Here is a 22,946-nt window from a genome sequence, read left to right on the forward strand (position 1 = left end):
GCTTGTGTGTGGTGTTATGTCTAGCGGTTTAACTTTTTGCACTATTCTCAGCTTTAAAAGTGGGGAATGGTCTATGGATAACCAAACATGGCAATTATTTCAATCTGTATAATATAATTATGTCAATAAAAGATGCTTACGTTCTTCAACACACTTTGATGGTTAGAACAGATTGTCAACAGTTGTACATGTTTGGACACTCCCTGGGGGTGGGGAATATACCCTTTTCCCTGGATTATGTGATCTTAGAATCAAAATAACTCAATAGCAGGGTGTGTGTGGGGGGGGGGGCAAAGAGGACTTGCCCCCATACAAAAACACTGTTTAAAAATTGCATGGTCCAAGGTTTGTTACTAATACATGCACACACACACACACACACACACACACACACACACACACACACACATATACATACATATATATATATATATATATATATATATATATATATATATATAGATAGATAGATATAGATATAGATATAGATATATAGATCTACATTTGAAGCTCAAACTTTCAAAACTTCGAACTTCATATGGTCAAGACCATATCATCGAAGTTTTGAAAGTTCAAAACTTCAATAAAAATAAAAACTTTTTTCTACATTTATGCAGGGGGGCAAGCCCCCGCAGCTCTCACACCCACTAATAATTAACTATACCAACTTCAAGATCACACTACAGTGAAGGAAACAGTAAATTTCCTGTTCTGCTCTGTATTTAAACTGTTCGAAGTTTCAAAACTTTGACCTTATGTTCTCAACATTATGAAGTTCAAGGTTTTGTAATTTGGAACTTCCAAAGTAGACCCATATAGATATATGGGTTGCCTTCAATTTACTGACAGTCCACTTCCCCGAAACCCAGTTTACCAACACGTCAAATCACCGACATTCTCAAAGCCGACATTTCCCTAAAGGTAAGTAAGTAAACACTTGGCCATCCCGACGGAAGAACTAACTGATGAAAACAAACCCACACTCCCCTTACTAAATATACCAACTCCGAGAATGCACTACTGTGGGGGTAAGGGGCAAAGTTCAAGCAGATGGCCAAGTGTTCACTAACCGCATGGGTAATGTTGGCTTTGGGAATGTCGGTAATTTGAAGTGTCGGGTGAGTGCATGTCAGGGAAGTGGACTGAAGGTAAACCAGATATATATATGTGTGTATGTGTGTGTGTGTGTGTGTGTGTGTGTGTGTGTGTGTGTGTGTGTGTGTGTGTGTGTGTGTGTGTGTGTATGTATGTATATATTTATACATGCATCTCTCTCTTCCTACTCTATCCTACTCACAATGTCTGCCACAGCTTCAATTCGTCTCTCTAAAATTCCTTTGCCTAAATACATATAGTTGTATTAAATGAACATGAAGCTATTGTTTTTGTAAATATCTTATAAGTGATTGACTCAGCTCATACATTTCAAGATATGTAAAATCTTATCCTTCTGTATATTGAATGTTAAACTGTTGTTCTTATATGCTATACTAATACATTGTATATTATAATTCTGTCTGGAGCTTTTCTCCTTGGGCCTCCATTGAAAACAGGTTACCTTGGCCCAATGGACTTTCCCGGTTAACAAATTGAAGTAATAATAATATATATGTATGTATATGTATATATATATATATATATATATATATATATATATATATATATATATAGCACACATATTAAGATTTGTGCTGAGACCCATTATACAAACATATTCTTTGCTGTTTTTGTGGAACCAAGATCTCATTCAGTGACTGAAACCTGGAATTTTATTTTCATATTTAGTTGTCATTCAAGGTGATAGAAGGGCCTCACTGAGCTTGTGGGTTTCTCTAAGACTTGAGGACATTTACCACATCTTGTCCCACGATTGTTCATTCTAACCTAGGATATTCCCATGACATCTATTCTCCAATCTTTTTTATTCTCCAGCATTCCAAATGTTTACTCCTTACAGACAGCTAACAGTGACCGGTTTCTTACAAAGTTCTCTTGAGTATAGTGTCAGTTTTATAATCAAAGAAAATAAATGAATATCAAAATATTTTTGAGGGTTTCATAGCATGTGTTCTGTATAGATTTACAGCACCAGTTTATTTTGCTGTTAATACTAGATCCCAAATTTAGTATTTTGGAAACTGATTTGCTTTTCTTACAATGATGATTTTGTATGTGTTTAGTACTGTGGATTTAAGGAAGCCAGTGATGGGTGTAATTGTAAGACTGTCATATCTGATTGGAACATAGGTTTATATGTGAGCTTAAAGCAGAGGTATGTGCCAGAACCTTAGTAGGTTTTCAGATAAATGGATAAATGTGTGATAGTAAAATCAGTAACTCTGGATATATTTCAGAAAATGCAGCAGAAGCTAGATGATTTTGAGAACAAGGCATTATAAATAACTGATGTGTCACAATACTGAATGTGTACAATGAGTCATCAAGAGTAGCAGAATGTCAGTTAAATATAGTACTAAAATGACAAAGTCACTAACTAGCCAAGAAGGAAATGAACGTTTTCATAGTACTGGAGAAAGGCTTTTTCTTGAACCAGTGCTAAGAAATAGTGACTAAAACTGCTATTCACTGCATAGATTACAACTAGTACCAGTGAATCTTTCACAAGCTACATAACAGAAATTGTTCTCCGGGTATTTTCCTATATGCTTTTTTCCCACCGCCTGCTAACCATCAACTTTCTATGGTCATCCAACCTGTTCATTCGTCTGTAGGCAATAGCTAACCACATGAGTTATTGTCCGGGTAGCTATTAAGGGTGTTGTTAGTAATGGTCTAAGTCCACTACTTGGTGGAAAAGTTGACCATATTATGGCAGAGGTCACTATGCCTTCTACATGTAGATACATATTTCCACACACTTTAAGTGAAGATTACCACTAAGTGGCATAGTCAGCTGCACTCATGCCCTCCAATTGCTTCTGTGTCTGCCACTCATGTGACTGAGTCATCCTCCATCCAATCAGGATAGGTACAGCCAACTTCCCCCACACTAGCTCCAGCCTACTTCTGAGTCACTAATTAAACTCAGGTCACCTGTGGCCTAGCCAGAGTTTTATCTCACTGTGCAAACAAAACTAACACTCAGTGGTTCAGTTGTGCTCTGCCACAGCTTCACTGGTGTCATAAATTAACACAGTCATTGTTGTTGTTTTCTGCCACTCGACAACTACATAAAGGTACAACATTATACCACAATGTGTGATTGCATCCCCTAAGAGACCTGCTGAGTCAGTCTAAAATAAAGGACTTCTGGACCCCAGTTACTTGAACTATAATTAATTCCCAATACTTGCATATTCTAAGAATTTTATTTAGAATTGTATTTCCTGGAAGAAGCTATCAGATTAACTTCTAAAATGATGAGATACCACATAGCAAGCTTTCCCCCCCCATGTGTAGAAGCATGCAAAATGCAAACAATTTAGTCTAATGCACAGTTTAATCATGTAATACTTATAACAGTCACACAAGCATTGCCTGGCCTAAGGACTGCAGGCAGACACATAGCAATATTTTTGCAGATGCACTTACTGCATACTTACATAGGATACGTTTACACAGTTCATGCAGAGATGGTTATCTTGTAAGGGAAAAAGGTAATAACATGTTGAAATGGGCATAGAGGAAATTCACAAACATGGTTTAACATGTTGAAATGGGCATAGAGGACATTCACAAACATGGTTTAACATGTTGAAATGGGTATAGAGGACATTCACAAACATGGTTTAACATGTTGAAGTGGGCATAGAGGACATTCACAAACATGGTTTAACATGTTGAAATGGGCATAGAGGACATTCACATGCATGGTTTAACATGTTGAAATGGGCATAGAGGACATTCACATACATGGTTTAACATGTTGAAGTGGGCATAGAGGACATTCACAAACATGGTTTAACATGTTGAAGTGGGCATAGAGGACATTCACAAACATGGTTTAACATGTTGAAGTGGGCATAGAGGACATTCACAAACATGGTTTAACATGTTGAAATGGGCATAGAGGACATTCACATACATGGTTTAACATGTTGAAATGGGCATAGAGGACATTCACATACATGGTTTAACATGTTGAAGTGGGCATAGAGGACATTCACAAACATGGTTTAACATGTTGAAGTGGGCATAGAGGACATTCACAAACATGGTTTAACATGTTGAAGTGGGCATAGAGGACATTCACAAACATGGTTTAACATGTTGAAGTGGGCATAGAGGACATTCACAAACATGGTTTAACATGTTGAAATGGGCATAGAGGACATTCACATACACGGTTTAACATGTTGAAATGGGCATAGAGGACATTCACATACATGGTTTAACATGTTGAAGTGGGCATAGAGGACATTCACAAACATGGTTTAACATGTTGAAGTGGACATACAGGACATTCACAAACATGGTTTAACATGTTGAAGTGGGCATAGAGGACATTCACAAACATGGTTTAACATGTTGAAGTGGGCATAGAGGACATTCACAAACATGGTTCATGATTAGAAAAAAATGGTAGCTAAGACAGATCAGAAATACAAGGAGCATATTTCATTGCCATTTATCTCATGGAGTCGGCCTGATATTTTACAAAACTTAAAAGGCATACTGTACCATGTAATTAACTAACAGCAAATTCATGGAAACTTTGGGACTCAGTGTTTTTGCAGAATACGGAAACAGTCTAAACCAACTACATGATATCAGTATGTAATATCATGGCACTTAAACTGAGACATGCTAATAAATGCTTCCTCCTTCCCCATCTTCTTCTTCTTCTTCTGCCCTGTATATTTTAGTTTCTTCTGATTCTTTTAGTTGATCTTTATATCTCAGTTAAGATTTACACTTATAACTGAATGCCCCTAACTTTACTGCAGAGTCACTAAGCTGTAACTCATTCTTCCTACATGTAGAGAAAAGCCTCCTGCAGCTCAAGATGAGATATTTATATGTGGAAGCAAAAAGATAAAATAGCACAAGCTTTCAAACTATATATTACACAGATTGTCTCTTCAACATTGCACTGTCTACTAGGATGTTCAATAAAGTCTCAGATAACATATGTGTGATCAAGTCTCCATGAGGTCCTTACTGTAACTACCAGTTACTGCTAGAATGATAAAAAGTCACATATACTGAGTAAGCTTTTTGCTCATATCTTAAAGCTGTAGCATTATATATTACGCACCCCCTTATTTATTTATATATTTATTTTTACAAAAGCTAAAATAGTTGTTATATAATGAGGTAGTTACTGATTACATATGCAGACATCAAATAATTGACTGCACTACTACAATGCAACTATTTTCACTGAGCTGTATGCTGTAATAAAACCCAGTGATGTTTACATCAATTATTTTGATATCTTACATCTTTAGAGACTAGTAGAATTTTGGCATTGCTAAATGACATGTCCATATATCTAGCTGATCTTTTAATTACTTGTCCATTTCTTGGTGTTTTCACCTCAGCTCTGGCCTTATTCTGGGGATAGTTGATGACAGTACTCCGGAAGTGACAGTTTCATACATTTCTGCACTGTAAAATATATACATCTTGGAAGACATAGTCATGAATAGCCACTAATGAAGAGAAAGAGGCAAGAAATGCCTTTATATCAATAACTTTGCTGGAAAGACCTGGAAGAGTCAAGTCACATTGCTTAAATCTCTATTAAAGCTAGTCCCTTAAAGTAATACATTTATTCAAGGAACTTGTCATTGTGTAAGTCTCTTTTTCAAACTAGAACAATATAATATTTGCACTGTACTCTAGTAGTATTGTAGGACCATACATTACTTTAGGTGCATGTTCTTCAAACCCATTTCTTTAGGTAGGTGCCACTGCTAAGCAGGATTACTGAAATTATTTGCAATGTGTCATATGCAGTTGCACAAAATGTAGAACTTCAAATAACTGTAATATAGAACAGGTATATCCACATTCTGTCTCTGATAGCAAACCATATTATGTGCCGTCAGAATAATGCAATGGTTTCCTTAGCATTATGATCAACATATTTCAAAGTCAGTCTTTTCAAGTTTCTTGCCTTCAGTAATATTATTAGTTGAACTTAAGATTGAAATCATAGTCAAAGGAATACCTCTATTAGAGCTTTCTAATGCTGAAATAAAAACATTTGTTTCAGACAGACATACTTCATTCCTCACATCAGAATTCTGAACTACTTTTCCCTGAGAGGAGTAAGGCAACTTGATTCTTTAGATCAAATTCATGAGAAATTTTACTTGAGTCTCTGGTAATTTATGCATATGTTTATGATGCCTTCTTTAGATTTGATTACCAAAGCTTTTACAAGATATGATCTCAGCCCTGCTACTTCTAGAGTTGCAGTAGCCTGCATCTTACCTTTTTATACACTTAAAAATGTGTGCACACACACACACTGGGACTGGTAACTGTAATCTGTCTCCCTCTTTCAATAATGAAGGTTCTTTTTGCCTTAAGCATGATAAAACCTTGTCTTATCTGGTTCTTCTTAAAAACATGTTACTTTGATTCTCCTGCTGCTAATAAGAAGTAACTAGCAAGCATCTTAGATTATTCTCCTGTTCCCATTAACAGCTGAGGCGGTGATAACCCCATCCTTTGACATGATGAACTCCTGCACTCTAAACTAACAAGTGGCAGCCAGTAGGTTTTAAATTTCCAAATTTCCTTGTCAAGCTATTAAAGGTTTGCATCTTTCTTCCCACTTGACCATTACACTGAGGATAGGATAGACTTGATGTTGTATGTTTAACTTCCAAGTTGTCAGCAAAACATTCAAAGAATTGCCATGAGAATGAAGACTGCTATCAGAAATAACTGCTTCTTGAATACTATATCTTGAGAAACTACTTTTGAGGACATTACCTCCAGAAAGACTAGATGTAACTTTTAGCTATATGATTTCTGGATATTTAGAATTATAGTCTGCACCCACTGGAAAGTGATTGTTTTGTTCTGTAACAAGTCAGCTCTTAACAGGCCTATAGTATCATAAGAAATAATTTCCCTGTGTGCATTTTGTTTATGATGACCTAAACATACGTCATAGTTCACAACATTTATCTTTTTGTTCAACAATTATTTTGTTGACTGGGTTAACCCTACTGTCCAGTACTTGGGGAAAGAAAAAAAATAGAGACAGCACTTAGAAACCATGGTGAATAACTTGAGACAGAAATAACACATGAATTCATGATTTCAATTGGCAAAAAATGTATAATTGATAAACAGTACATGAAAATCATATGCTGGCAGCATCAGTACAAAACTTTAAATATAATGTGCTTGAATACATAAAAAATAGAGTATAGATCAGTCTGCTGTCAGGAGATTAATAATTAAATGCAATATAATATGGGTAACAGGAAGTGAGCTGAGAGCAGGTCAAAGGTTTAGATCAATAGTAAGTATCTCTCACTTTGTCTACACTTCATTATACATAAATGTGATTGATGAATCTCTCAAAGTATTGATTCTCTTATTGAATCTGGTGTAATGTCTTTATCATCTGCTTTTATGATCTGCTTTATCTGCTTTGCACAGCAGATTTCAGACACAAGAAAGCTTAATTATGTGTAGATAAGACAACTGTACTTCCGGAACTATTACAAAGATTTGTTTAGGCCAGTTACTCATGACTGGTCCATTTGAGTTCCATTTATCTGTCATCTTTGGTTGATCTGCTAAGCTTATTTATCAGTAGATATTGTTTTCTGGGGAATGATGTGAAAAACTTCTAAATCTCTGTCTAGCAGATCTTTCTGCTCTTTAGGGGCATTGCCTATTGCATATATTTGCTGTATGCATCTGTTTCCCTAGCTTATATTTGACTTTGACATTATGTTTTTTCCACATCATTCTTTGTAATCTAGCTGGAGCTTTAAACAAAGATTTTTTTTAATACTTTTTTAATACTTTGCAATGACTTGTCTGATTCCAAAATAACTGTTTTACAGGAGGCAGAAGCATTGTGAGTGAGGGTTGAAGGGGGGGGCACCCTAGGTGCAAGGTGTTAGGGGTACATCACCAGCTGATGCTAATTTGCTGATAGTTTATTAATTTATGTAGTGGCGAAAACTGAAGCAAATCACTTGTTTTGCTCCTTCAAACTATTTGATTCAGTTTTTTCAGAACAGAAAACCTTTTTTTTTTTTTGCTCTTCAAGTTGAGGAGTGCAACATTTGACCTGGTGCTCTTTATGAAACAAGTAAAGAGTGCCACAGCAGAGGAGAGCAGACTTTTTTCTTTACTCATCACCTTAGACTTGAGGGTACCAGCTTGTGAATCAGCAATGAGCACTAAAAGGGCCATCTACCACTCTGCCCATACGTATACTCCTACCATTGTTGATATCCATAGGCTATAGTCTATGTTACTTTTTTAGCAACCATAGACCACATTTCCTTTTTATGTTTAGGCATAGCTTTGTTGTACTTTTGATAAAGACCCACATGCTGCAAGTCTGCTTTCTTGCATCAGCACTGCAACTCAATCCTAGTTGATTGACATTTACTTGAAGAATTAAAGATTGGGAGAGCTCATAAAATTTCAGAGCTGGATGTTCTGTAACATGCCTTTTCAACAGCTCATAAATCATGTCTTGTTCTATAGATTAAAACCATTTGACACCATGCTTTAGTATCCTCCTTAATGGCACTGGGTACGCAAAGCATTGCATATAAATGCTGAGAGGTACTAAACCATTTCATGGATTCACATAATATCTAATTTGTCTTGTGATTTCTGCATATTGGCCGCAACATTGACTGTATCCTCATTTATTTTCAGACCTTTCAAAATTAGTATATAGCCTATGTATTTAAAACCAGTGACAAATCTTTCATTTTGACTCTTGTTCTCTGCATATTTATGCCTTGGGCTTACACAATTTATGATGTTAGTTACTCCATCAAGGCCTTATATAATCTGAGCAACTGCTCTTTGGAAAACATCTAACATTAGCAAAATTCTAAAAGGTAAGTTAAGAAAAGTGAATCTAAAAATGTCCAAGGGGCTGTTAAAAGTACATATCTTAGAGCTTTTCTAGTCTGATTTGTTTAAAGCTTTGATTTCCATCTCATGCAGAATATATTTGTACTTGGGCAAAATGGAAGTAATCTTTTAAACAGTCTGAATTGGGCATTGTTCCTTTTTAACCCATTTTTTATTCGTTGAAGATTTCTTTCATGTCTGCAACCCTGCTTTTCCCTCATTCAGTCAGTTCTGCTTTGTTTGGTAATCACACCATGGGATTTACTATGAATAATCATATCTCATTTAACACATGATTAAGTAATCCTGCAATGTCTAAAACCTTGGAAGGTTACAGACCAGAAAAGTGTCACTCCCATGATCATAAATAATAAATTTTTTTTGCAGTGGAGCATGTCCTCTGCACCCTCAGACATGGTGGCAAGCCTTCATACCCCAAACTATGTATTTACCAGCTGTGCGGTTCCACAAACTTGGAGGAAATATAGAAAGTGGGAAAAATAAATATCACCTTCTCCTTCTTTTCTGACTCTAGTGCCAAGTAAAACAACACTTTGACCTTCCAGTTATGATTTTCTGAGCATTGTTTAAGTGGAGAAAACAACCAATAGGCTTTCTCTAGAAGGACATTCCATTAAGTTTAATTCCTGTTCATTTCATTTCTTTAAGTGCTACACTTACTCTTTTTGTTGCATACACAACTGGTACTAAATCTGAATAAATCTTAATTCGGTATTCACTTGGTAAACTGCCTAAATAAATAAGAGTATTTCTATAAAATGTCATTAACATCAGAAGTGTCTGAAACATACTGCTCCATTTCAAGCTTTTTTTCACTTTTTGACTCTCAGAAAAGTATTGATAACTGTATCTTTGCTACCATTAGCTATATTCTTAACATGAAAAACTTTCTGAAACTTCACTGAAAACAGATTCATGCTATCTGCTTTAGAAACACTTAAGTTTTCTCTAATGCTGCTTTTCACATGGCTCTGCTCAAAAGCATTCCGACTGTCTGCTGTAGAGAGGCATTGGCAGTGCTTCTCTTGTTACTGTTTTGAAATCTGCCTTAGAAGTATTCACAAAAGTGTTTACCTTTGAAACATTTGAGATGGCTGCTCAGAAGTTTGAGGTGGTCTTTTTCTTAATATTATAAAGTCTGCTAATCACACCAGACTTCTTACAAACCATATGACCTATGATATTTGTCTGCTTTATTTCATTGTCAAAAGATACAACTTGAAACATAAGCTCATGTGTCTAATCTACTTGTTTTAGTTTATGTCCCAAATATGTCAAGACAGTGCAGGCATATTTACATTTAATGATAGGTAGTATCAGGTGTTAAACATATATTCAGATAAAATATTGTATTTTGCACCAGTGTCTATTGAATAAGTATTATGCTTAGCTTGAAATGGCAGATCTGTGTTGACATTTTTTGACCAATGTTATGCCACTAGCTGTTTCCTTCTAGTTCAGTATTTCTGGATATCACTCATGTATTTTATTGGTTTTGTTATTACTGAAATGTGAAAAGCAAAAATTATTTGAAACATTTTCCATCAAAATATGAAGACAATTACTTGTTGTGCTGATACGGCTTTTCCATATGGTTTCAGTATTAGCATGCCCCTAGTCATAACTCACAAAACTGAGATCCATTTCGTTACCCTCAGCATAGTTCACAACGATTATAGGATTAATACTCATCAGTAAAGCAGCTCCTGATGTCATAACATTATTATTGTGATCCCATATATAAAAACACTCTTGTTTTAACATACAGCCAGAAATGGTCATAACAAAGGGACATAGTCATGGGTTGTATTCACATTAACAGCTTTACTGGACCAGCTTGAAAGAGTCCAAGTCAAATGAAACACATCTGCAATAAGCTTTACTTTTTCCTAAAGTAATATTCTATCATATATACAAATTCTACATGTTCTGTACTTGGTTCTAATACATATTTGCACTTCTCTACTTATTATCTTGTGTCAGACTCCCTGGATTGACATTGTATAGCTTTGGTCTCTTCTATACATCTGACCATTTTCACTTTGAACCACATAGTATCTCAGATAAGCTTATCAACTAGATCTACAACTTCAGGCTGCTTATCCTGTGATTACTACCAGTTTCGTATTCTATCTCCTCTGTGCAAATTTAAAAGTATTCTACAGTGTTTATGATAGTAATACTTCTGTCTCAGCTGGTTTTCCTCAATGCTCTGACATTTATAAGGTGAATGATGTCAGTGATCTACTTTCTCCCCTTCTTCCTATTATTGACTGAGCTGTGGGGAGATTGAGAGGTTGCAATGCAGTATACCTATTTTCCAACACTGTAAATGGCAGCCTTCATAAGTACTGCTAGCACTCTTATTATCATGATTTTTTCTCTTTGTATTGTACGTCTACCTGTTTATTAGATTGTTGGTATTACAAGATTGTGGTTACATGCTTAAACTCCTATGGTTGTTCAAATCATTTAGATTTTGTACTGTTAAACTGTGGACCATTATCTAATATACTAGCATCACATATGCCTTGCCTTGAGAAAATCGATTCAAGCAGTTATCATGCTGATACCTGTAGTTAAATTAAATTAGCAATTTTAGACAACACATAATAATAATCCACAGAAACAAATCTTTGCTCATGTTACTCCATGGATGACTGAGTGAGGTAATATGCCTTCTCCTAAGCTGTTGTTATGGTATGAATTACACACAGCACAGTTTTTTATCACTTTATTTTGCTGACATTCCTGGCCATTATATTGCATCTCTGGTTATTTTCTTGAGGTTTGCCGTTCCAGAATATCACTCCTATTTTCTTGAGTATCTTTCCTTTTTGCTCATAAGGTGTAATCATTTTGCCAGTTTTGAACATTATGCTGTAGCAAAACTTATTTCTTCCTATTTTGTACTTGATCTTATTTAATTTAAAATCATATGGTCCCAGTCTGTCCAACAGCTATATCAGTCTCAATGTGTTATATTTGTCTCTGATAAACAATTAACAGGTCATCAATTGTGTTCATAATACTAAATTAGCTTTCACTGCTTCTGCAACTGCAGTTTTGAAATACTTATGGAACAGATGCAATACCAAACATGAGTCTTATGGATGCACACTTCCTAAAAGTATATTAAATGCACACTATTTGGAGCCTTGGTCTTCAAGCTTTGTCTATCAGAATCTCTAATCTGTATCTAATATAGAAAATAAATTAACACTAGAAACTACTTCCTCATCGTTAATGCAACACAAAATCAACTCTCTCAGTCATCTTAACCTGTTAGTGCAGATTGTTATAACTGTGAATTTTGTTCTGCTTCACAGAGTGATCATACTATTCATCAAGTATGTTGAGTTCATCTGTTTTTTAATGACACTTCAGTTTTTCATACACATTAATTCCTGTTCAGTTCTGCTTCAGAAATCTAGTGTTACTTTTCTTGTAGCATTCATTACTGGTACATTATTAGGACTTGCCTGAGTAATATATTCTCCTGGCAAGCTAATGTAACCTATAAATAAAGGATCATGTCACGCAAGATATCTTTGCTGTGGCTCTGTACTGCATACAAGATGAGTCTGCAACTGGTATATATATATATATATATATATATATATATATATATATATATATATATATATATATATATATATATATATATATATATATATATATATATATATATATATATATATATATATATATATGCTTGTACTCTGTGAATAAATTTCACCATGCCCACTTTCTTACAAGCCAAAGAACCCATAGCATTAGGCGAATGAACTTCCTGATACATTGCTTTTTTGAAGGAGTGTCTTATACTTTGTATTTCTACACACTGACATATCCATGGTATTTTCTGCATGTGTCTAGCTTACATTCCCCATTTTGTTTAGTAATCCTCAGCTTCTCTGCTCACTAGTCTGACTGGTTCTTAGTACCATGATGCATTGCCTCTTTATTCTCCAATTGTATGGACTATTATAACTTTATTAGCACCTATATACAACTGCTTTCATGTGCTGACTCAGTAACATGAACATACTTTTGAATACTATTTTTATTGTACGTCTTTGCAATTTTTTTTCTTTCTACTGCAACTTCTACAAAATTGATAAAACAGTAGATACCACCTCCTGTCTTGCTTACAGCCATACAAAGTACATGATGCTTACATTTCAAGTACACTGCATTTTCTGTGAATTTCATGGTTCTGTTTCTTATCAACATTACTTTTCCCTGATATTTTTCTTTTACGGTTCTATTTTTTTACTTGATGTGTTTTATCTTGCATTCTTCCATTTCTTTCTTATCAGCATTACTTTCCATGCACATTTTTCCTTTACGATTCTGCTTTTTTTTACTTGATGTGTTATTTTGCTTTCTTCCAGTTCTCTTTTTGATTCCTTTAACTCTGTTCTTACAATTTCATTCACTCTGCACACATCCACTGCTTTTAATAAAGTCATGTCTTCTCCTAAAATCTTGCTCTTAGCAAGCTTTTCTCATACAAAAGACTGTCCTGTAGCTTATCAATGAATCATGTGACTTACCATATTCATAGACCCTCAGCTCATTTCTTTAATTCAGTAACATGGGTGGCTGTAGTTTCCATTGAGACTTCATTTCTTGTAAAGAATGCATGATGAATAAACACATTTTTTTATAGCCGCAGAATAATTCCTGTATGTTTCCATTATTACTGCCATTTTGATGTTTTCCTTTTCTTGAAAGGTAATAGTATTAAATACTTGCAAATATCACCTACAACATGCAGGAGTAAAGCACACTGCAGCTTTTTACGCTGCTCAGTTGCTCTACTTTCATTGAATTAATCCTATTTCTGAATCCACAGCTTTAAGCCTTCTGCTAAATTTCCTTGCAATGAGCTACATTCTCATGGTTGCACCTGGACTTTCTTTTCTTTGAAAAAGCAAAATACTCTTGAGGGCTTCTCTTGAGCTGTGTAAGTCAGTGAAATATATTTCTACATTGCAACTAAATGGCTCAAAAACAAATATGTTAAATTCTAACACTTTTGATACCGTATGACATTTGTGTTACATTGGGACATTTAATAAAGGCTTAAGACAGTTCAGGTGTGTGACCATTAGGTCTTTAGTGTAACTGCCAAGTGGTCTTTTGATAATTGTGTGCCATGCACACCCAGTGTAAACTTACTGTTTGTATTTTAAATTTGTTGCACTGTATGTGATAGTTAGAATCCTGTCTTATGACAATGGTTATGCAACACAGTATTATGGGGGTGATATAATGGAAAAAATGGGACTAGAATGAACATAACACAAGATACAGAGCTTTAACTGTAAAACAAGGGCCATTATCCCGTAAGACTCCATCACCCATCCATGTTGTTTTATGAATTATACAATGGATCATTTTAGTCAGTCATTTATTAAGATATTTCATATGTAGCCCTGTGCTTATATATATATATCGGATTTCATATGTAGCCATGTGCTGATATATATATATATATATATATATATATATATATATCAGACATCCTCCTGATGGTTAATGGCCATTCAGGAATTAGCATGCTTTCTATTAATCTTGGAGTTTCTGCAGTTGTCCTCCCATTTCATGTAGACATATACAACAGCAAACCAGTATGAGCAGTAGACAAGACTATGTAATCAAACAACATGGTAACTGCACAACCAAGAGACAATGGGGTTGCATTCTACACTGATATAAATAGTTCTCTGAAATCTCAGGAAACGACTATAAACCCAGGTTTCAAAAAACACAGAAACTGTCAACCTTGAACAAGTATATCTTCGCTGTGAGTTATCAATGAAGGCTGTCCTCCACTTCCCTATGAATTACGATTCCAAAAAACGATAGCCAGCAATGGCAAGAACACAGCTTTATTCCAGTAAAATACAGCATACAGATTTAGTGCGCTTTCATCTCATCATCCAGAGACTTCATCAGAATCATCTGTCTCCCTCAATCCACCCATTTTTATATAATATTACCAGACTTCCTATTGGCTCACACATTCATTATATAATTAATTAATTAGTTAGTTGTTGAACCATTGTATAACACCAATATTAATATTGTGGTATAGCGAGTTCATCATTCCTTAGGAATATTGGAATATCTAATTGCAAAAACATTTTTGTTAAGCATATATCATTACATATTCCATACCCTAAAAAACTTTATATGTAAATATACCTAAATTATAAAAGTATGTATATATATATATATATATATATATATATGTAAATCATAATAGATAAATAATGAAATATCTAGTAAAATGCATGCACCTATAAATATATGAATAATAAATAAAAATAATTATAAATAATTGATACAGCCTATACAACTGTGAATAAACAATTCATCTCTCCTATCATAAAGTGCTTCAGTGCTCAAATACAAAGTAAATAAATATACAATATTATACATAAAATCATTGCTCCAAGTATTAAAATCTGATAAAAAATCTGATAAAAAAATGGTCACCGATAAAAACATATTTACAAAAATAGGTTGTGCAAAAAGTTATATACATAGTTACATGGCATAAATGTATAAAACAAAATTTTTTGGGTTCATCCTTAAATACACTTCTTAGGGTCTAACGAAAGTAACTTTAGGGCTGGTTTAATAGAAATGTGGTCATTAATACCTGGATTGGTACAAGAATCCAGTCTTAGCTGCCATATCATTTCACAAAATTCCAGATCTGCTTCCCAATCACCTCCCCCTTCATTATGCTTAACTTCTTCTAAGACCCAAAACTTAACATCCATATTTGTACATTTCAGTGTATGTCTATATAGGGCATTATTCTCATTCTTTTTGTTTATATCACGTATATGTTCATAAATACGAGTTCTTAAATTTCGTTCAGTTTTGCCCACATAATATGCCCAACATGTTTTGCAATATGCCAAGTATACTACTCCCTTTGTGTAACAACTGGAGTATGTGTAACTCCTAAGCATAATCGCAACACTAGGAATATTTACTTCCTTTGTACCAGCTATACAAGGACACTGTGCACATCTTCCACATTTGTAATTACCTATTTTTACATGGGCTCCCTCTTTAATTTCACTCCATTTTTTTCTCCAAAATATTTTTTAGATTCATGTTTCTCCTAAAACTATATTTTAAGGGTTGTTGAAATATTTCAACTCTTGTTGGCATTCTACTAAACATATTCCAGATCCCATTAATACATTTCTTTATCCATCCTATTTCTGCATAATATGTCAAGGTCAGATATGGTAGTTGTAACCCAGAATTTGATGTATTATTTCTTGTTTTATATATTTGATTTTTACTTATATTATTTTTGTCTCCACTAATTAGTAGTGGTAAATAATCAGTACTCCATTTTCTAATTACTTCTTTCTTAATATTTCAACCATCTTATCTGGGTACCCTCTTTCCTTGAACATATTATGGACAAAGTCAACCTCTTTCTTAAAATCATTTTGATCCGATGTCATTCTTGCCACTCTAATCATCTGTCCCTTTACAACATTCCTTTTTAGGTAATAGGAATGATCACTTTGATAGTGTAAATAAGAGTTAGAGTAGCATTCCTTCCTGTAAATGTTAGATCTATATATTCTATTACCATAATCTTTATTAATCTTAACATCCAGATAATGTATTTCATCTGTATTACTTTCAAAAGTAAATTGTAGGAACTCTGTGCTATTATTTATATCATCCGTGAATTCGTTTATTGTTTCCTGAGTACCTTCCCATATTATAAAAATGTCATCCAAGAAGCGGTAGTATCTCACAATATGGTTCCTAAATCGTTGCTCCCAATATAACATGATTATATTGGCATATATTGGGGCACATGCTGAACCATTGTTACTCCATGCAATTGGTGGTATATGTCCCACTGAAAAAATATAAAATTATATTTCAGTACTAGTTCCATATTTTCTAGTACTAATTTAAACTCATCTGGATTCAACATATCAAATTCTACAAGCATAATCTCAAACCATTCAAGACCTTCCTTGTGAGGTATCACCGAAAATAAATCTTTGACATCTGTGGTAAGAAACACAAAGCTTTCCTTAAAATGAAGAATACTCATTTTGTTTAAGAAGTCCCATGAATCCACCAAAATGTGTGGATATTTATAGTGGAACTTTTTTAATTTTGTGTCCACATAAATAGCTTGGGGCTGAGTCTTAGATCCTTGTGATGTAACTATTGGTCTCAAAGGGGGATTTTCCAACCCTTTATGTATTTTGGGAATACCAAAAATTGCCGGTATAATCGGTTTAGGCACACCAAGAAAATTGAATAAATCAATATCAATCAACCCTTGTAATAGATTGTCTTCCAGTAACAAATCTATCCTTTTATATGATATATTCAATTCATTTTTTGATACAATACAATATCTATTGTTCATATCCAAAATTCTTAGCATCCTATTAGTATAATCCCATTGATCCATAAGTACTACACCACCCCCCTTATCGGGTTTCATTACCCTAATTCTTCCATTATCATTCAATTCTTGAAGGATTTCTCTTTCTTGTATTGTTAAATTGTTTTTGATCATCTTGCTCTTTGTGTATTCATTCCTAACCATATTTATGGCACACATTTCAAAATTATGGATATCCTGTTGTAAGGGGGGATTATATATACTCCTTTTCTTCAGCTTGTTTCCTTCTACATAAGGCTGGGTATCCCGAAATATGTAAGTTAAATTTAATTTCCTAGCAAAAAGTTTTATATCTAACACAGTTTCATCAATTTTGGGTTTTCATATTGGCACGAAAGTGAACCCTTTTGTAAATAATTCAAAATAACCATCGGTCACCACCAAATCTGTATAATTGTAAATATTAAAATTATTCTTTGTATGCACAGTCATCTTACCATTGTCTTCCACTATATCCTGTATATTGTCTCTGTCTATTTCAGTGACTGTTTGATAACCAACATATTGTTGTATGGAAAGTGGTGGGGGTAATAATATATTTCCAACCTGATTAAACATATTTTCTACACCTATTACAGCAACAATAGACACATCACTATTTATCTCCTGTATCTCCCCCTGTCCTGCTGTCTTACATATTGATTCCCCATCACTTCCGCATACGATGATTGTCGAGTTTGATTGCGAATTCTTTCGGACCTCCTCGGTCCTTGTGTTTCCCTTAAAGGGTCATCTCTGTCTAAACATATATCATCTTGTTCTCCATAAAGACCATCCCTGTTCTCCTGTCTTGTATTGTACATATTGTTCATAGACCTGGTATGTTCCTGATTCCTTTCTTTGTAGTGATACCCGTCAAACCTCCTCTTAGTGTTGGTATAATAGGCCCTTCCTTCCTGATATTCTTTCAAATCTCTTTCTAATTTGCCCATTTTTCTTTTATAATTCTTTGTAATTGTAAAATCAACATCTTGCAGGGTTCTACAATAAATATTTTTGTCTTCAGAAACAGTAAACAGGAGGTCAGTACTTATTTCTTGATTTAGTTTTACAATATAATTTTTACATTGCTCCATAATCATTTCATTATTTTTAACCATCACCTTTAACATCGCTTTACCACATTCATTCAAAATACTAGAAATAATTTTAAAAAACTCAGTGTTTCCGTTGATGTTATTTGGAAACTTATTTATCCTTAGTCCTTTCGGCACTATTTTCTGTTCAATACATTTGGATAAATACCAGTTATCAAGTGCTAAACTTTTATATCTAGTTAGGTAGTTTTTGAAAGTCTTACATTTGTCCTTGTAACTTGCATTTGATGGCTGTCTTCTCTCTGTTTCCCCTCTTATACTGACAAAGGATTTGTTCAACCATTCATCAAAATTCAATTCACCGTATGCCTCCAACTGTTTTTCTATAATTCTTTGTTCTCTCTGTTGGTTCAAAACCCTTGTCTGTCCATTCGAATCACCCATAAGAGTGTTGTCCTGTCATCGTTCCCTTTCCCTGAACAGCATTACCGATCTCTCGTCTCTAAGTCTTGACTTCATCATATGCTCCGCTCCATTTCCTGGACTACTCTGGGCACACGGAATGCTAGTGCCCGAGTCCGGAGGCATTGAAATGTTTGGAAAGTTCTGTGAATGGGTTTGAATAACCCTAACATGTTCACTCAACAGGGAATGATTCTCCATATATGAAACGGGGACTCCTCGTTACCAACCGAGCGACACAACCAGTAACCAAAAAACACAGAAACTGTCAACCTTGAACAAGTATATCTTTGCTGTGAGGTATCAATGAAGGCTGTCCTCTACTTCCCTGTGAATTACGATTCCAAAAAAATGATAGCCAGCAATGGCAAGAACACAGCTTTATTCCAGTAAAATATAGCATACAGATTTAGCGCGCTTTCATCTCATCATCCAGAGACTTCATCAGAATCATCTGTCTCCCTCAATCCACCCATTTTTATATAATATTACCAGACTTCCTATTGGCTCACGCATTCATTATATAATTAATTAATTAGTTAGTTGTTGAACCATTGTATAATACCACTATTTATATTGTGGTATAGCAAGTTCATCATTCCTTAGGAATATTGGAATATCTAATTACAAAAACATTTTTGTTAAGCATATATCATCACATATTCCATACCCTAAAAAACTTTATATGTAAATATACCTAATAAACCCAGGTTTGCATCAGAATAGGAGGGAAAATTTTTCAGCTTTGGTATTATGTTTAAAATATTAAACAACTACTTAACATGGATTTTCTGTTGGTTTGCTCTTACTGTTTTATTTAGACCATATAGAATAGCACTTTATTTTAGTTATGAAGTATTTTACAAAGTGTTTAATACACATGAAAATATATTACTCAAAGATTTTACTAAGAACAATATAAAACTTTTTTGAGAAAATACTTGGGCTACTACTTTTGTAAGCTGAAGTGTATGTACAAAACAGTTAACAAGACAATTATGTGCTCTTCATGCAACCCACCAAATAGGAAACTAGATCACATGGCATTTTTACTTAGGAGCCAGACAGGTGTACAAAGTCACATTCAGTGCATGCTGATAGCACAAAGGAATATTCTGAATAGCACTTTCAGTAATAAAAAAATCACTCTTTTCTTCATAGTTGAGACTGTGGCATTATATACTAAGTTTGGGGATGTGGGACTTGTCACCACACATGATGGTATAAATGGGCTTCCTCTTTACAAAAAAATTGTACTTTGAGATGCACTGAAAGTAATTTATGGCAATTTCATCTTATGAAATTGTCACTCATGGAAATTTCCTTTGGTGCATCATTGTGAATCCTTTTCCTTAAATTTCTGTATTTCTCTATTAAAATACAGTTAGAGGAGATAATGCCATCAGCCAAGCAGTGCCAGTTATTATGGGACAAATATACTGTTTGCATTATGTAAAGAGCTTCTCTGAATGTTTTTAGAGCACAGCTAGACCCTTACATGTGAATGAAATGACTCAAACTAAGCATATTGGCATCCCAACAACTAGATGACAGTGTGCTTTTATAATATCCTGTTTATTGTTATAAATTGAATTTGTCTCCTCCCTCCACTTATTCCATGTGCATGCCTCAGTTTATGCATGGACCTTTGGACCTTATTATACTCTTATTTTTCACTGCACATTGTGATTTACTATTTAAAACACACTTATTGCTAGCTAATTGCATTTTATATTTATTGTTCAGCTTTAAATTAGTCATGCCTGCACTGAAAAGCACTCTCTCCCTCTCTTTTCCTATTACAGAAGCCTCTCCTTTCTGAGGAAGACCGTGTGGACTATGTACAAGTAGATGAGCAGAAAACACAAGCACTTCAAAACACTAAACAAGAGTGGACTGATGTAAGGCAGTCCAAAGTATGAAACAAACAATACTTAAAACATAAGCATATGGCAATGCATCTTGATAGCAAATGGCAAACAAATGAAGATTTGTTAAGATGCATTCAGGGTAAAACAAAGACAGCTTCACTGAAATGCAACTGAAAATCAGTGTATTTGCCTTCCTTATCAGGATATGTGCTTTTTAAAAAAAAAAAAAAAAAATCTTTCTTTCTCACTTGGGATTATTTTCAGCATTACCTTCTTAGATGTCGGACACACTGGACCTGTTCAACAGCAAATGAGACAATCATCTTGTTGATGCTGTGTTGCCTAAAACTTGTTTCTTATAGTATCTACCTTTGTGAAAAAAATAAGTCAGCGACATCACACAGACTTGTAAAATGGCATTAAAATGTTGCTGATTACAATATGGATGTCACATTATCGAAAAGGGGAAGGATCTTCCTTTTGCTGTACAGACAATCTTGGTGATTCAGTAGCAAAATAGTGGATCCAGTCGATGTTGGCTGTTAGGACTGTGTACAAAACAGTCAGCTGTCAAATGAGAAAAGAACTGAAGGAAATAGCTTAACAGAAGTATATTGAGATGAACCTGTCAGCAAGTACATTGACATACCTCAGAATATCTTCACACCCAGGAACTTTAGAACTAGTACGTAATAGTAATACTGATGAAGAAATCATGTGATACATGTAATTGTCAAATGATCTGAGAGGATGACAACTGTTTTTTGCAGTACTCACTGCCACATACTAAAAGACACAAAGAAGCTTCAACCATTTGCTTTGCTGCCACACTTTATTTCAGTCCTGCTGTGATTGTGAAAAAAGTCATCAGTTGGGAGAAGTGAGATTGCTAATGAATTACTGCAGTGAGAGGACAGTCCCAACTTTATTTTCTTAATTATGTTTTTAATGGTTTTCCTGATAGCAAAAAATCATAGCTTCCTATTGTTTGATATTTAAGACGTAAGAATGTGAGTTTGTTTGAAAAGTATGTACTTCTAATGTATAGGTATTCACTTCACTGTAGAAGATAAAAACTTTACACAGGTACCTGAAAATGGATGATTTATCAGATGCCTGCACTGCTCTTCATGTATCTCAGGTTAACATTGGGTTGGCAGTCATAGCCCCCTTTCTATAACAACCCTCCTAGGATTTTGAATGAAACAGTGATATTCCTTGATACATGCAGAATACAACATGTTTCCAATAAAATTCTTGGGAGGGTAAATTTAAATCATATGACTGGACCTAGCCTCAGAATGCAGTTGCTGCGTATCTCTGTGAATCAGACAGGTCCTTTGTTTATTATTAAACTCAATGTCATAATTTCCAAATTCACGGTAACCTATGCTAAAGTAACACCATAAATATGCATCACATATTGTTTATTTGAGATGTCACAATGAGCAGTCTTTAAGCAATATTTCAAAATAAGATCCACCATAATGCATATTTAGGATTTTTTTCCAGTTGTATTTAGAACAAACAAATCTTGCCACATTTAAGTTTATTTTAGTTTCCTTCTTGGAGTTTTAGAAGGGCTGTTCTAAAGGTCATGCAGGTTAAATTTAGCAACAGATGTGAATGAAGCCTAGTACAGCAGATCTGGAAACTAATGGTGTGCACATTACACTATCTCTGTAGATAATTCCTGGGATTCATTAACACCTACACTAAGTGTATGCTAAGAGTACATTGTTCTGACTGAGCAGACAACACAAGCATAACTCACACCTTCTTCCTCCCAGTTTTAGTTTTTCTGATTTTCTTGCAGCTTTAAATATTGAGGGGGATTCATAATGGTTACCACTAAGTGTAAACTACATTAATATTTAGTACAATCTTTCTGACTGACTAGAAAGCACAAAATTGTGGTAAGAATGTTCTTGAATACAGATCATGAGCACTTAGCTTACACTTAGCATAGGCATTAATGAAGCTGTCTAAATGTCTTGTTTGCATTCTCATTTGTCTAAAGCTATTTTATGACATTATAAG

General features: G+C 34.5%; 1 protein-coding gene across 1 annotated transcript in view; it reads left to right on the forward strand.

Annotated features, from left to right (window-relative positions):
- The window catches only part of GAB3 (GRB2 associated binding protein 3), a 980,339-nt gene extending 958,263 nt beyond the window's left edge, over window positions 1–22,076 (forward strand). Inside the window, exon 10 of the mRNA XM_044057216.1 lies at window positions 20,841–22,076. Coding sequence (XP_043913151.1) covers window positions 20,841–20,957 — 117 coding nt within the window. The 3' untranslated portion in view covers window positions 20,958–22,076. The remainder of the gene's footprint in view (window positions 1–20,840) is intronic.
- Window positions 22,077–22,946: the final 870 nt, after the last annotated feature.

Source organism: Protopterus annectens, chromosome 15.part0 (genome assembly GCF_019279795.1).
Source record: "Protopterus annectens isolate FY-2018-M chromosome 15.part0, PAN1.0, whole genome shotgun sequence".
NCBI classification, from domain to species: domain Eukaryota; kingdom Metazoa; phylum Chordata; order Ceratodontiformes; family Protopteridae; genus Protopterus; species Protopterus annectens.